Raw genomic sequence first — 13,433 nt, forward strand, 5'->3', positions numbered from 1 at the left:
CTCCCTTATAATTTTTTAATTAAACAATGTACAATATTCAATTTCTCAAAGTATTTATGGTATAAAGTTTTATTTTAACTCAATTCTTTCTCTTTTTTTTAACTTATTTATTCCTTTACCAACTAAGATAAAACTTGTCTTGCATGGTATTAGAAAAAGTTCTTTGACAATGTAAGCATTATCCGCTTGTTCCAAGAGACTTAAAAAAAGAGATTTTTTTTACTCTAGCATAACACTATATAGAGCCGAGCGCGGCCTGAAAGGGGAGTTTTACAGATTTTGAATATTCTTGAGTATAATGTTAAAACTTCCGTAGTTAAGCGTCGCAGCTTTTTGTTTAAAGCGAGTGCGTTTTACGTTTGCTGGTTCATTCGCTTTTCGTTCTGGTTAGCGATCATTGTTGGCAAGAATAGTGACTATTAAAGCAAACGCTCTTTTATTTTAACAGGCACTTTTTAGATTCTTAGTGAACAAGATTTCACTGTTATTTGTTAGAATCGTGTGTTGTTCGACTTAGTAACAAACAGGACCCAGAGAAACGTTTACCTAAACGTATTTCGGTCTAGTTGTGAACGTCACCTAGGTTGTATTGTAGCAATTATATGCGTTCAGCTTTCGTTGTTTTTAGCCACTGTTATTCAGCATTGCACTTATATTGTAGTCCACTGACTTCAGTAAAAACCGCTGTAAAGCGAAAGCAAGTGTAATTCAATATACTTAAAAGCTTTTGTTGATCGCTTAAAACCGTTTTTTCGAGCTCTATTCATCTACAGTCGGTCATTGACCCCTGTAAGAACCGCCAAAAAACTAAAGCAAGTGTATATTGGTTTGTATCTATTTCCAGCTTTCGTTGTTTTTTAACAACTGTTTCTCAAGTATAAACTTCTATTGTAAATCAACCAAAGCGGACTTTTAAGAAGCATTTTGTACGTTTCAGGTTCAAGCTTGGATCTGTCTTCGGTAAGAATTGCTGAGAACTGTAAACAAACGCTAATACATCTAATAAAAGTTGCCCTGTAAAAAAACCATCGAACTCTGACTTGCACGTGTGTGAGTGACATTTTTATCGCTTTTTTGTTAAATTGTAAAGTAAATTTTGAGTGCTGAATCTATATTTTCAATATTATTTGTAGAACGTAGTTTAAATTTTTATATTGATAGTATTAGTATATCGTATTTTGTTCTGTATTAAGTTTATATAGTAAGGTATACGTTGAAGTCACTAAGATTAAATTAAAGATTTTCTTACTAGTCTATATCAACATTATATATCAAGTATATATTAGAATCGTTATAGACTAAGTTAATCTATAACAGAATGACGCATAAGTTATTAGAATCAGAGCAGTGGGCAAGGAACAAAGTAAAGAAAATACTTTGTATAGAAATAAAAACTTATTTTTATATACGTACAACTTGAATCAAAAAAAGTGAGAAAGTCCCTAAACTGTTATAATTTAAATGCATTGTAGGATAACAGCCAAAATAATAGGTATATTTACTACCTCTCGTTTAGTTACGCACTAAAGCTGTGGACACAATATGCGTAGATTTGCGAGAAGTTACTGTAAAATTTGATATTTCAATATTTATTTTCTAGTTCTGTTAATTTTAATTTATTTGGATTTAATACAATATAATTTATTTTAAAATAAAATACTTCTGTATTGCTACTTTTAGGTTCGTTTTATTAAGTAAAAACGTTCTATTTTGAACACAGCGTTTTTCGGCTAGAAAGTGCGTACCTAGAGGTGTCAGGTTACTGTACTTTCTTAATTAACTGGCGCACACTAATTGTGTTACACAGAGAAATTGTAAAGTACTGTGCAAGTTGTTGTTATTTATGTGTTGTCAAAATTTATATTTCTAGCTTTATTATATTTCAAATAAAAAATAAATGTTTTTTTATTAAAAAAAGTTGTTATCTATTCTACGTACAGTTTAAAGTAATTTTTTTAAGTTGCAAAACAAGCATCTTATTTAACTAAAATCTATTTTATATTTTGTTAAGATACTATTTAATTTCTATAATAAAAAAAAACAAAGCACCGACCAACGACATGGAAAGTCATACACATTCAGTATCAAGGCTGGAATATCCCCGATCATTTACCAGCACAAAAGTTCAAAGACATAATACTACTTAGAAAGCTAATGCTAGAAAAACTTCATTCCAGCTCTGACAATATTTTCAAGCCTGTTGTACTAGTACATTGCACGTATGTTTAAAACTTAAATGTTTTATACGAAAATATTAATAATTTAGTCAATAAAGTTTTGTTTTGTATAACATAAAACATTTCATAAGTTTTCTTTGTCTTGTAACATTAATTACTACATATGTTATGAATAAACCAGTTAAAAAGTGTTTTTCATTAATGAAAAAAACTAAAAAATATTTTAATGACTTAGTAATAAAATACAAAGCAGCAAAATTAGATATACTATTAGTTGTTATTTATAGCTTAAATTAGAAAAACAGATAAATACACAAAACTAGTTACGTTAAAGTATAATTAGAGTTTGTTTTAGTTTTAAATATCAATATTTTAATTAACAACGATCATTTATTTAGTTTATTATAGTTTTTTTTAACAAAATTATAAAAAAGCCGAAATTTAAGAGATTTAAATGTCTCAATAAATCAAGGTTGCCACATGGTCAGGAAAAGTCAGGAAAAATTTTAAAAAATGACTAATGTCAGGAAACGTCAGGAAATTTGATAAAATTTAAAAAAAAGTCAGATTTTGTCAGTTTAAGTTTACAAAATCCTTATTTTCCAAAGCCTTTAAATGGTAAAAATTAATTAAAAATCCTTTAAAGTCAGAATAAAATTCCAAAATTTTCCTAGAAATTAAAAAAATTATTTAATTTCCAATGCCTTCATCTGGTAAAAATTAGTAAAATATCTTTTATAAAACTGCAAAAACTTTTTATTAACATATTGAACAAGTACGGGATTGGTTAAAGATTTTAGTTGTGAAAGTTCGTTATTAATTTAAGGTTTCAATTGTAAAAGTTCCTTATATGTCATTTGGTTTATTTAGATACATTTATGTTAGGAAATCCTAAAAAACTGTGTCTTTTTTCAGACAAGCTGTTTTTATAAGGTAATAATACAAGTATTTTGCTAATAGAGCTGTTTATTGAAAATACATCAATCATACACAGGTGGTTTAAGTGATGTAATGGAAGTTTGATGATTGAATTCAGCAAAAAAACTGTTCTTTTAACCTGTATTAGAATTAGATTGATAGCTTTAGATAGTTTCAAGTGTTAGGTTATGTATTTTAGAACAAGTTTAATTTTAGAGTTTGATTTAGAAAAGTCAGGATAATTTTGTTAAAAAGTCAGGAAAAGTCAGGAAATTTGTCTCAGCTAGATCTGTGGCAACCGTGATAAATTATAAAAAGCATGTAAACCTTTAAGTAACGACTAATATGTATTGCTACAACTTGAAAGCACACATTAAATTAGGAAAGTATTTTGTTTCAAAAGTTAATAGACTTTTCGAACTTTTGTTTACTTAAATTTAATAAAATAATTTTCATCTCTAAATTAATGTTTCTTGACTGATACCCCAGTCAACTCTTAGCCGAATTAGTGGGGTAGCATTTTGTAACCTCTTTATGATGTGATGATTGATTGTTGTTTTTCGATTTATTAATGATATATAGCTGTTTACTTCAGTCTTTAACTTAAGTAGGAAAACACCATTCATAATTATTAAACATCTTAGTAAGTTAGTCACTGAAAGTTCTTTACTTGGACATACATCAGGAAATTGATCTGCAATAAAATTAAGATGGATCGTATTGTCATATTCAATAAGAATATATTTGTGACGCTTTTATTCTTTATTGTTTCACTTTTTTAAGTTTAAACATATTTCTTAAATCAAAACAAATTATACAGTAATCAGTAACAAATCAACACACTTCAACTGGGTTTTGTAAAAAATAACTACTGAATTGTTAGAATAGAAGCATAGAATAAAGTAGGTGTATACATGTTTACATTAGAATTAAAATAAAATAATTTCTACTTGTTAATAGTTAATAACAGGTAAAATATTTAAAGTTAAATCCGACTGTTATAAAACTATATAACATTTGTAATTATTAAGTCTAAACTAAGTAAAGTAAACTAAAATATAAAACAAAACAACAAAGCATAATGTAAACAAATCACTTACTTTTATGAAAAAATACTTATTCAAATTTGTTTTACTATTGTCAATGATTGAACAAAATACATCCAATAATTACGTCACAATATATATGAATATTAAGACAGCTATTTAATTTGTATTATAAAATTGGTTAATTTAATCTTTATGTTTGGGTCTTTATCTAAAAAGTCTTTATCTAAAGCTGTAAAGCGCTTTAATATGAAAATTAGTGTGTAACTATTTTGAATAGAAATAAAACAACCATTAATTAATGAATCAATAAAATAAACAATAATTTTTATTCAAAATAGATTACACACTACTTTTCATATTAAAGCGCTTAACAGCTTTCCCAAACATAAAGACTAAATTAACCAACTTTATAATAAAAATTAAATAACTGCATTAATCTTCAAATATATTGTGACGTAATTATTGGATGTATTTTGTTCAATCATTGACAACGTTAAAATAAATTTGAATAAGTATTTCTTTTCATTATAGTAAGTGGTTTGTTTATACTATGATTTGCTGTTTTGTTGTGTATTTTAGTTTACTTTACATAGTGTAGACTTAATAATTACAAATATTATATAGTTTTATAACTGTCGGATTTAACTTTAAATATTTTACCTATTATTAATTATTAACCTGTAAAAATCTTTATAAATTGTTTTATTTTAACTTTAATGAAATACATGTATACACTTTATTCTATGCTTTTATTCTTACAATACAGTAGTCATTTTTTACAAAACCCAGTTGAAGTGTGTTGATTTGTTAACACACAGAAACATATGTTGGTACAATAAAGTAAAATTACTATCTATTTTATTTTTATTTATATTCAAGTGAACTTGTTTCACTAGGATCTTTTGTTAGCAAATGATTAAATCTATATTTTGAACAGTTATTTCTTAAATCAAGTTTTTTACAGATCGTTTCTAGAAAAAAGGTTTCTTAAACAAGTTCGTCTAGTTCAGGGTTTCTGAAACTCATTTTCATAACCGCACCTTGGTACAGTTTAAAAAAATTGCTCCTTAACTATTTTATCACCTATTTACTTTTTTGATTCCTAACTGAGGGCTACATTGCCAACTTTAGGGAAACCCTGGTCTAGTTTTTTTTTAAAAACAATTAATTATCTGTAGAATAATAGCTAATGGAGTACGATACATCAGCTATATACCTCTAAAAAAGGGTTTCCCAAAGCGGGCCAAGCGGCCAAGTTTTGGGAAGCCCTGCTCTAAACCTTCTGGTAAAACTAATTTGCATTTAAAAAATAATTCAAGATGTTGTTTGTAAAAGTATTAACTGTTGAATTTTATATTTTTTTAAATTTCACAGCTACAGTCATTGGCAAGGAGCTTGTACCTCGTTTAATTAATTAAAGATAGGTGAAACTAGACTGAAAGATTTTCCAGTTCTTAGTGACATTTGCTGTTTTAATCTCTTAATGTTATGTAATAAATTTTAAAGCGTTAAAATTGTTTGAAAGTTGCTACAGTAAGAAGCAATGATTCTGATTTGATTTGATTACAATAATTGAGTTAATAAGAGCTGGATTGTGGTATTAAATACGGGGCTGGGTAAAATACGGCTCACGCTCCGGATCTAGTACATTATAAAATGATTTAAGTTTAAAACATGTTTCTTAGTTGTAAAAACTTTTACTACAATAGCAAGTTGAAAAAATATTTAAAAATTACAAGTGGAAAAAAAATAGTTAAATGCTGTTTCAATTTTATAATTTTTTAGTTATAATTTTGTGGTAAGAATTAAAACAGTTTAAAAGCACAAGTTTTAAAAGCTATTTATGTGGCGTAATTGTGTTTGTGTTAAAGCCAATTTAAATCACTTAGACTTCAATAATGTCAATTATTGTTCCATATTCTTAAGGTCAAACAAAAAACAACATCCTCAATTGTTAACTTTGTTTTTGTGTTATTATACAATATGCAGAATGTTATCAAATACTAGTTTAAACAGTTTAAAAGTACAACTTGGTGTTTTTTACACTTTAAATGTACAAATTTAATAATTACAGAAATGGTTGTGGACGAACGGGTGTTTTTTGTTCGTTCAACAATTCTTCTTCTTACTTAGAAAATGAAAAACTAGTTGATGTCAGCAGAAGTGTTAAAGATTTAAGAGATTCACGACCACATATGGTTCAAACAGAAGTTAGTTTTTTTTTGGCTAAACTTAAATGTATAGTCACATAAGGATGAGTTAATTTTATAGTTGGATTTTTAAATTTGGCAGAAAAAATCAATTACTAGATGGACTATCTAAGAAAAGTTTTAGTGGGTGCTAATTTAAATATTAACATTTTGATAAATGTTGTTAAAATAAAAAATGCAATGTAATGACTACTACTGTGTACAATTTTCTATTTTTAAAAGGTCAATTTCATGGGAACGGGTCAAAATTGCACGTGGGGATTAAATTGCACGAAGAAAAATTTGCAGTAAGGGTCTATTTTGCACAAAGACAAATTTGCACGAGGAGACAAAATTGCACGAAGACAATTTTGCACAGAGGGTTAATTTTTTATGTAGAAATTTCCCTTTTCTGTCACTCATTAAACCCACTAATACAAATTCAACAAACGAAATCTGAAAAGCTAAAACTTCATTATATAACTAATATTAAAACTTCACTCCATAATTAAATTAAGTTTTGTAATTATTCAATGATAGAATTTAAACACACATTTAAAACTATTGTAAAAGACTAGTGTGAAGTGAAGCGAGTTGAAATACAAGACAAATCATATGTTATATTAAGTTTTTATTGTTTATATTTATAAATTTTCTATTATCCTTAGCACTTAGTTCTTAACTTGATAATTTATTTTTAATTTTATATTGTTAGTTTAAATTTTAAACTATTGTTTAGTTAAATAGGTTAATAAGTATTAATAAAAATAGTAGGTTAAAAGTTGAAACAAACTTTAATTAAATGACTACTTGTTTATGTACTTTTAATTTTTAAGATAGCAATAAAAGTTCCCAACTTATAAATAAGGAGAATAATATCCTTTCAAATTTTGAAAATTTTATTCAAGTTTAAAAAAATTTGATCAAGATCATCAGTTGATTAATAAAATGTGAGAAATTTAATATAAACATAAAAGACATAAGGCTAATTTAGAAATAAAACTTGTAATTGATTATAAAAAAATACAACTAATAAATTAAAACTAGCAATTTAACAAAATCATAAAACTAATATACAAATTCATTTCAAGGTTAGAAAAATTAAGCTACATAAGAGTATAAAAAATTTTAAGTATTAAAATAAACACACTTACAGTTAACTGGATCGTAAAACTTGTAGACAAACAAAACTCTTTTAACTTGTAAACTAAAATAAACTACACTGTTTTAATTCTTAAAAATAAACAAACTATAATATTGCGACTAATTATAATTTTTGCCTAATAAATATAATTATATTGTAAATTTAAGGTTGCTTTTGTCGGTTTGAATATTTACTTACAGAAGTCAAATTAAGATTTTTATAAATGTTTTAAAAAGAAGTTTATCAAAATAAACATACCAACATATTGCTCGTTTCTTTCATTTAGTGAAGTTACCCCATCATCGTTCGCTACTTCAATCTTCTCCTAAGTACAGGTCATGCAGATCTATTGCGCACTTCTTGTCTCTTCGATGCAGTGTAAAATTCTCTAGTCAATGTTCTAATCATTATTATTCTTTTTCAATTTCCAAAAATATTTTGATACTTACTATTATAGGAAGGTTTTTGAACGTATTTATGTACCATTTGCAACTTAATATCAATATATTATTCATTTAGTTTTTTATATTTTATTAACAAAGCTTTTCAATACCATACAAGTTTCTTTGTCAAGTGATAAATTTAAAAAAAAATAAATAAAAAAATTGTTAAGTGAATAGCTTAAAAATAACTTTATATTATGACGTAGGAAATAATTAAAATAAATACAAAAATTAGAGATTCAGTAATTAAAACTAAAGGTATGTTTATTAATAGATTGTTAATAATTTTGTTTTACCATTTAATGCTACTTGCGTATTTAAGTTAGGTCGCTCTTCCTCAATCAATATTGATTCCAGGCTGTAGAGTTAGCTTTTCTTACATCGTTTTAAAACTTTAAAGTTTTGAACGATGTCAGAAATTTTTTCAAATTTCATTTTTAATTTATCACTTGACAAAAAAACTTGTATGGTTTTGAAAAGCTTTGTGTAATAAAATATAAAAAACAAAATGAATAATCTATTGATATTAAGTTGCAAATGGTATATAAATTTTGATACTTGATTACCGTTTTTTTTGTAAACCTTTAAATCTCTACTATGACCATACCACCTTGTTTTAAAAGACCCTCCAGTACTGCTTATGTAGTTCTTTGTTTGTTTTTATGTCGTTACTACTGTAGCTTAAATACATTAAGTTGATGGTAAGAAATTAGTTTTTAAGTGGACACTGGATTTAGTTTCTGCAATTGCAAAGTGACTATTTGGTTTCTGTATTAGTATTTTCCGTTTTTTCGATCTTGTTTAAAGTTCTTTTATTGTACCTTTGTAATAAAGTTTTTATATTACTCATGCAACTATACGATAACTTGAATTTGTTGTTGTTTATTATATTGTTCAGACTGTTGTTTTCTTTAAAAATCTTATGAATTAATTTAGAAATTATGATCCTAGATTTTTCTTTACTGACCTGCAAAATGGCGGATTAAAGTAAATTCATTTTTTTGGTCTGTTTCTTTTCTTTTTTTTTGCTTATTTTCATCTTCCGTTTAAATTAATTTGTTAAAGTTTGATTTGTCTATTGCGTTTTGGTATGTGCATATATTTTTTTTCCAATATTTTATCATTATATCCAATATTTTTTTTTAATCAGTCTTTTTTCCTCAACTGCAGGTAAATTTTTAAAATAATTTTAAGATTTGTGCAATTGTTATTAATATGCTTTATTTCTATTTTCATTGGATTTCTCTTTTCTTTTTGCAGGGTCCAACGTTACATCTAGAAAATTTCATATATTCATACCGAATCTATCGTTATTAATCTATTTTTATAGTTATTTTAAAACCAATGTTTTGAATGTTTTGTTTTTATTTTGTTCATATCACCATAAAAGCTTTTAAACAATCATATGAGAATAACTTTGAAGAAGTTGAATTGAAATATTAGTACAGTTTGCAATAATTAAACAAAATAAAGATACAATACAATACAGTATATTTTAAATAAATTAAAACTATTGAAAAACAACTTTTTAAACTTAAGATCAACTTTCTTCTAATAATGGTCAAAAAAAGATCCACTTTCAAAAACCTGGAAGAACACTTGAAAAATCTTGAAAAAAATCAGAAAACTAAAAAAAATCATTTAAAAACAAATTTTCAAAAACCATGTGTATACAACTTTTTTAACTAATTATAGCTACACAAAAACTGTTAAATGCATAACAGTGTAATAGATTCATGTGATTTTTCTTTGACTAAAAATTGATTTAGTATATTATTAACTATTTACAGAATCAGTACCGACTGTGCTACGAGTTAGTTTCTAAATACATAAACCTTATGTGTAACCAAACGGACAGTTCCTCATCATCTTCTGAAGACAATTTAAAGCCTAAGCACGAGCCTATTGATCTCATGAGTGATTTAAAAGACTTTGTTGGAGAATCAAAAGATGATTTTAACCTCGAAAAAGCTTATAGTAAATTACAAGTAAGTTTTAAAATTGTTAACATAATTTTTATCGCACTTTTTTAAACTTAAAGCTTTTTATTTATTTATTAAATTTTTTTAAGTTTAAAAGTTACTTTATTTTGTTTAATTGTTTTTTATTTGATTTAATAATTTTACTTAAAGTTAGCTAATTTACACGTTTTTAAGGTTTATACGCCATAAAGTTATTATGTAACTACTTTATTTTTACGGTATATTATACAACTTAAGGTACATCGAGCATGCAATTTTGAGTCCGTGCAATCACTAAATGAAAATGATAACATGAAATCTTTTGAAAACTTGTCTGGTTTTCAGGAAAACTGTTACACAAAAATTAATTCTAAATGCAAAAAAAATTATGATAAATGTTTATCGATCACGAAAATAGAGGAAAACGTTGAGTCTATTGTAATAAGTTTAATAAAAGAGTGTATTGATTTGGTTGAAAGTAATATTGATGATAGATAGTCTTTATTTAGTTTTTTATAGTCTTTTGCTCACATATATAGAAGCAATTAAAAAAAGCTAATGATTTTTTTTACTTATCAGCTTGTATTATAAATTAAACAACAGTCATATAGATTTTTAGGATTAATATTTAACTAAATTTCTAGTCACATAAGCTTATAATGTAAATTCACAAACATATACTTAAAAAAAATTGCTTGAACTTCAAGACCAATTTGACTGATTGCCATCTAAACTATATTGCTTATGTAACTAAGAGTTTTAATTATGCAGTATATTCTTTTTTTTTTTAATTTAAAATTTTTACACTTTAAATATTTTCCGTGGTAATAATATTGAAAAATTACCTTCAAATTATTAGTATTAAACAGTTTAAAATATTTTGATGCTAAATTCTAAATACTAAACGTTTTAAACTTCAAACAAATTATTTCTGAATTAAAAGTTATTCTTAAGTTAATAGTAGTTAGTAATAGTTTAAAACTTGTAAACAAAATATTTCAATATACTGGTTTAATGCTTATTTTATAGTTTTTTTCTTTAGTTTAAAATATGTTATTGCTTATAAAAAGTTTCTAGTTTATTCAAAACTTTTAATAATTTATGATTTTGTTGATACTTTGATAAATAGTCTTAATTTTAGTTTTAAACTTTAAAACTAGTTTTAAAATTTCAACGCTTATTTTCAAACAAAATTATTTGTACAAAGATTAAAGTAAAAAAAAATATCACAATAATGCTAATTCTTGACAGTTATTTATTAGCTATTCTGTTAAAAAAAATACTCTTCATGTTCGGCACATAAATTAGCTATTTTTATGATTTATTTTTGAAATTACTTTATTTAAACTACTTTTTTTTGATAATATTTTTAGTTTAAGATCAAATAGCAAAACTTCCCGTATTCTATTAAATGTATTTTATTGTTTAGAAAAAAAATATTGTCACATTTTTCCATTACGAAAAAAACTTGTATGGTTTTCTTTTAATAACTTTGTTTTGTAGATCAGTACAATGCATACAAATAACTCAATTTTAATTAATTTAATTTCTCTACATTATGTTATAATTATTTGAAGTCTATAATTTTAAAACGTTAAATTTTTTTTAAAGGCCAGCACTCAGATAAAATTATGCTAGCTAAAACGCTTTAAAAAAGTTTGACTATTTAAATATTTGTTAAAGTTTAACTTTTTCAGTTTAATATAAATATAATATAAATTTTTATTGTTCGACAACTTTTTGGTTTTCTCCTTGTGTTTAAGATGTTATCACACTGTTGTTTATTTACTATAACAACAGTATAACAAATAAATTATTTACATAACTGAAATGTGTTATAAATTTTTCTACAGCTTATTTAAAACTATACTATGTCTCACTCCTGTAGTGATGTATAAGAGATTTTCAGTTGTTAATTAAATTTGGAAAAGTTTTAAACAAATAAATTGACGATATTGTAAATTTAAATTTATAAAGAAAACAAAAGTAAATTTAATAAATGTAGAATATTAAAATACAAGAATTAAGAAAAACAGAGTCACATAGGTTGAAATCTTGTGTTTAACCGTTTTTAAATAGTATTTGTAACATTGATCGCCAAGGTGTACACGAAATTTATTTTGGGGTGCACGAGACTTTTGGGGTACACAAAACTTATTTTAGGGTGCATGAATTTTCCAGGTTGCACTGTGAATATAATTTAGCTTTTATTAATTGAAAAAAATTACATTTAAGTTAATTACAGCCCTGTTAACTTATATTTTGTTTTCTTTTTTCGGCCATATCTTAAAAAACGACCACTTTTGTACCTTCTAATAACTTTAATGTAAATGAGTCAATAATGTAAGATCCATGCTTTTGAAAAGCCTTCCAAAGTGTATACTTAAATTAAATTTTTTAGATTCACGTATGGAAAAGGTTAGTATACAACCTTATCAAATCTTCTGGTTTAAGCTTTGTGCTACATTTAAAATTATCTAGTTTTATTATAATGATATATATAATATAGTTAACAGTAATTATTTTAAAATATTTACACCTCATAACTTTTTTATATTTTATGTAAATACTATTTTAACATACAGAACAGTTTTAATAAATTGAATTTTAATAACTTTGCTTCAAAAAAGTTTAAAACTAATAATACTACCAGAGATTTCTTATACTCGAATAACTCAGTCTATTCTTAAATTTTTTAGGGCTGCCACACCTTCAGATAACCAGGTTTGCCAAAAAACATGGAATTTGACTATTTAAGCTAAAAATCCTGGAATTTGAGAAATTAAAAAAAAACCTTGAACAAAATCCTGGAATAGCATAGGAATTTTTTTATTAAAGTAATAAAACTTTAATTTGACACAAAAATCTAAGATGGATATTTTTTTTACACAGCACAAAAGTTTCTTACATTAAAAAACACATGTAAAGTAGCTTTGTAGTGAAATCAACTTTTCATTTTATAATTTTAAAGCGTGTGAATAAATATGAAATTTTTTTAACAATAAAATCAATGATGAGCTTTCTCAAAACAACTTCACAAAAAACATTGTTTATTCGAAGGAGTTAATTTCTTTCCAATGCATGCGTAAGAAAAAGGAAGGTTTTTGCTTGTGATACAAAGTAAACAATATTTTGAAAGTTATAGCATTTGGCAGTAATTGATATACAAAATGTCCTATACAGGGTTCGTGCGCGTCAGGCTAAATCAGTTTTTTTTTTGAATAAAGTTGAAAAACGTCAGGCTAAATCAGTTTTTTATTTAAAAATTTGAGAACCTCGGTTTTCCTCAGTTCAAATGCTTGAAAATTTTTCATTAAAAAAAAATTGAGAAGTCTTTTTAAGATGAAATTGAGATGTGAATTTATTTCTAAATAAAGGTTTAGTTATTAAAGACCAAATCAGCCAGTTTTTGTAAAGATAAATGCTTAGAACCTTTTATTGAATCTCTAGAAAAATTTTTAAGAATCTTCATTATTTAGTTTTGATTTGATTATATACGTCATAATTATGAAAATTTATAAAAAAAAGTAATGTTTAAACATTACAGGTTAG

At 25.2% G+C, this 13,433-nt stretch overlaps 1 protein-coding gene across 3 annotated transcripts in view; it reads left to right on the forward strand.

Annotated features, from left to right (window-relative positions):
* The window catches only part of LOC145844692 (receptor-type tyrosine-protein phosphatase epsilon-like), a 72,309-nt gene extending 61,606 nt beyond the window's left edge, over positions 1-10,703 (forward strand). The window contains exons 16-19 of one of the 3 annotated variants that reach the window (XM_082952102.1): positions 2,047-2,219; positions 6,219-6,354; positions 9,711-9,908; positions 10,140-10,703. In XM_082952102.1, coding sequence (XP_082808228.1) covers positions 2,047-2,219; positions 6,219-6,354; positions 9,711-9,908; positions 10,140-10,379 — 747 coding nt within the window. In that variant the 3' untranslated portion in view covers positions 10,380-10,703. Of the gene's footprint in view, positions 1-937; positions 1,051-2,046; positions 2,220-6,218; positions 6,355-6,576; positions 6,676-9,710; positions 9,909-10,139 lie in introns of those variants that run through there. The other 2 variants (XM_082952103.1, XR_014370304.1) reach the window with 2 other exon arrangements.
* Positions 10,704-13,433: the final 2,730 nt, after the last annotated feature.

Source organism: Thalia democratica, chromosome 9 (assembly GCF_965202585.1).
Source record: "Thalia democratica chromosome 9, ktThaDemo2.hap1.1, whole genome shotgun sequence".
NCBI classification, from domain to species: Eukaryota; Metazoa; Chordata; class Thaliacea; order Salpida; family Salpidae; genus Thalia; species Thalia democratica.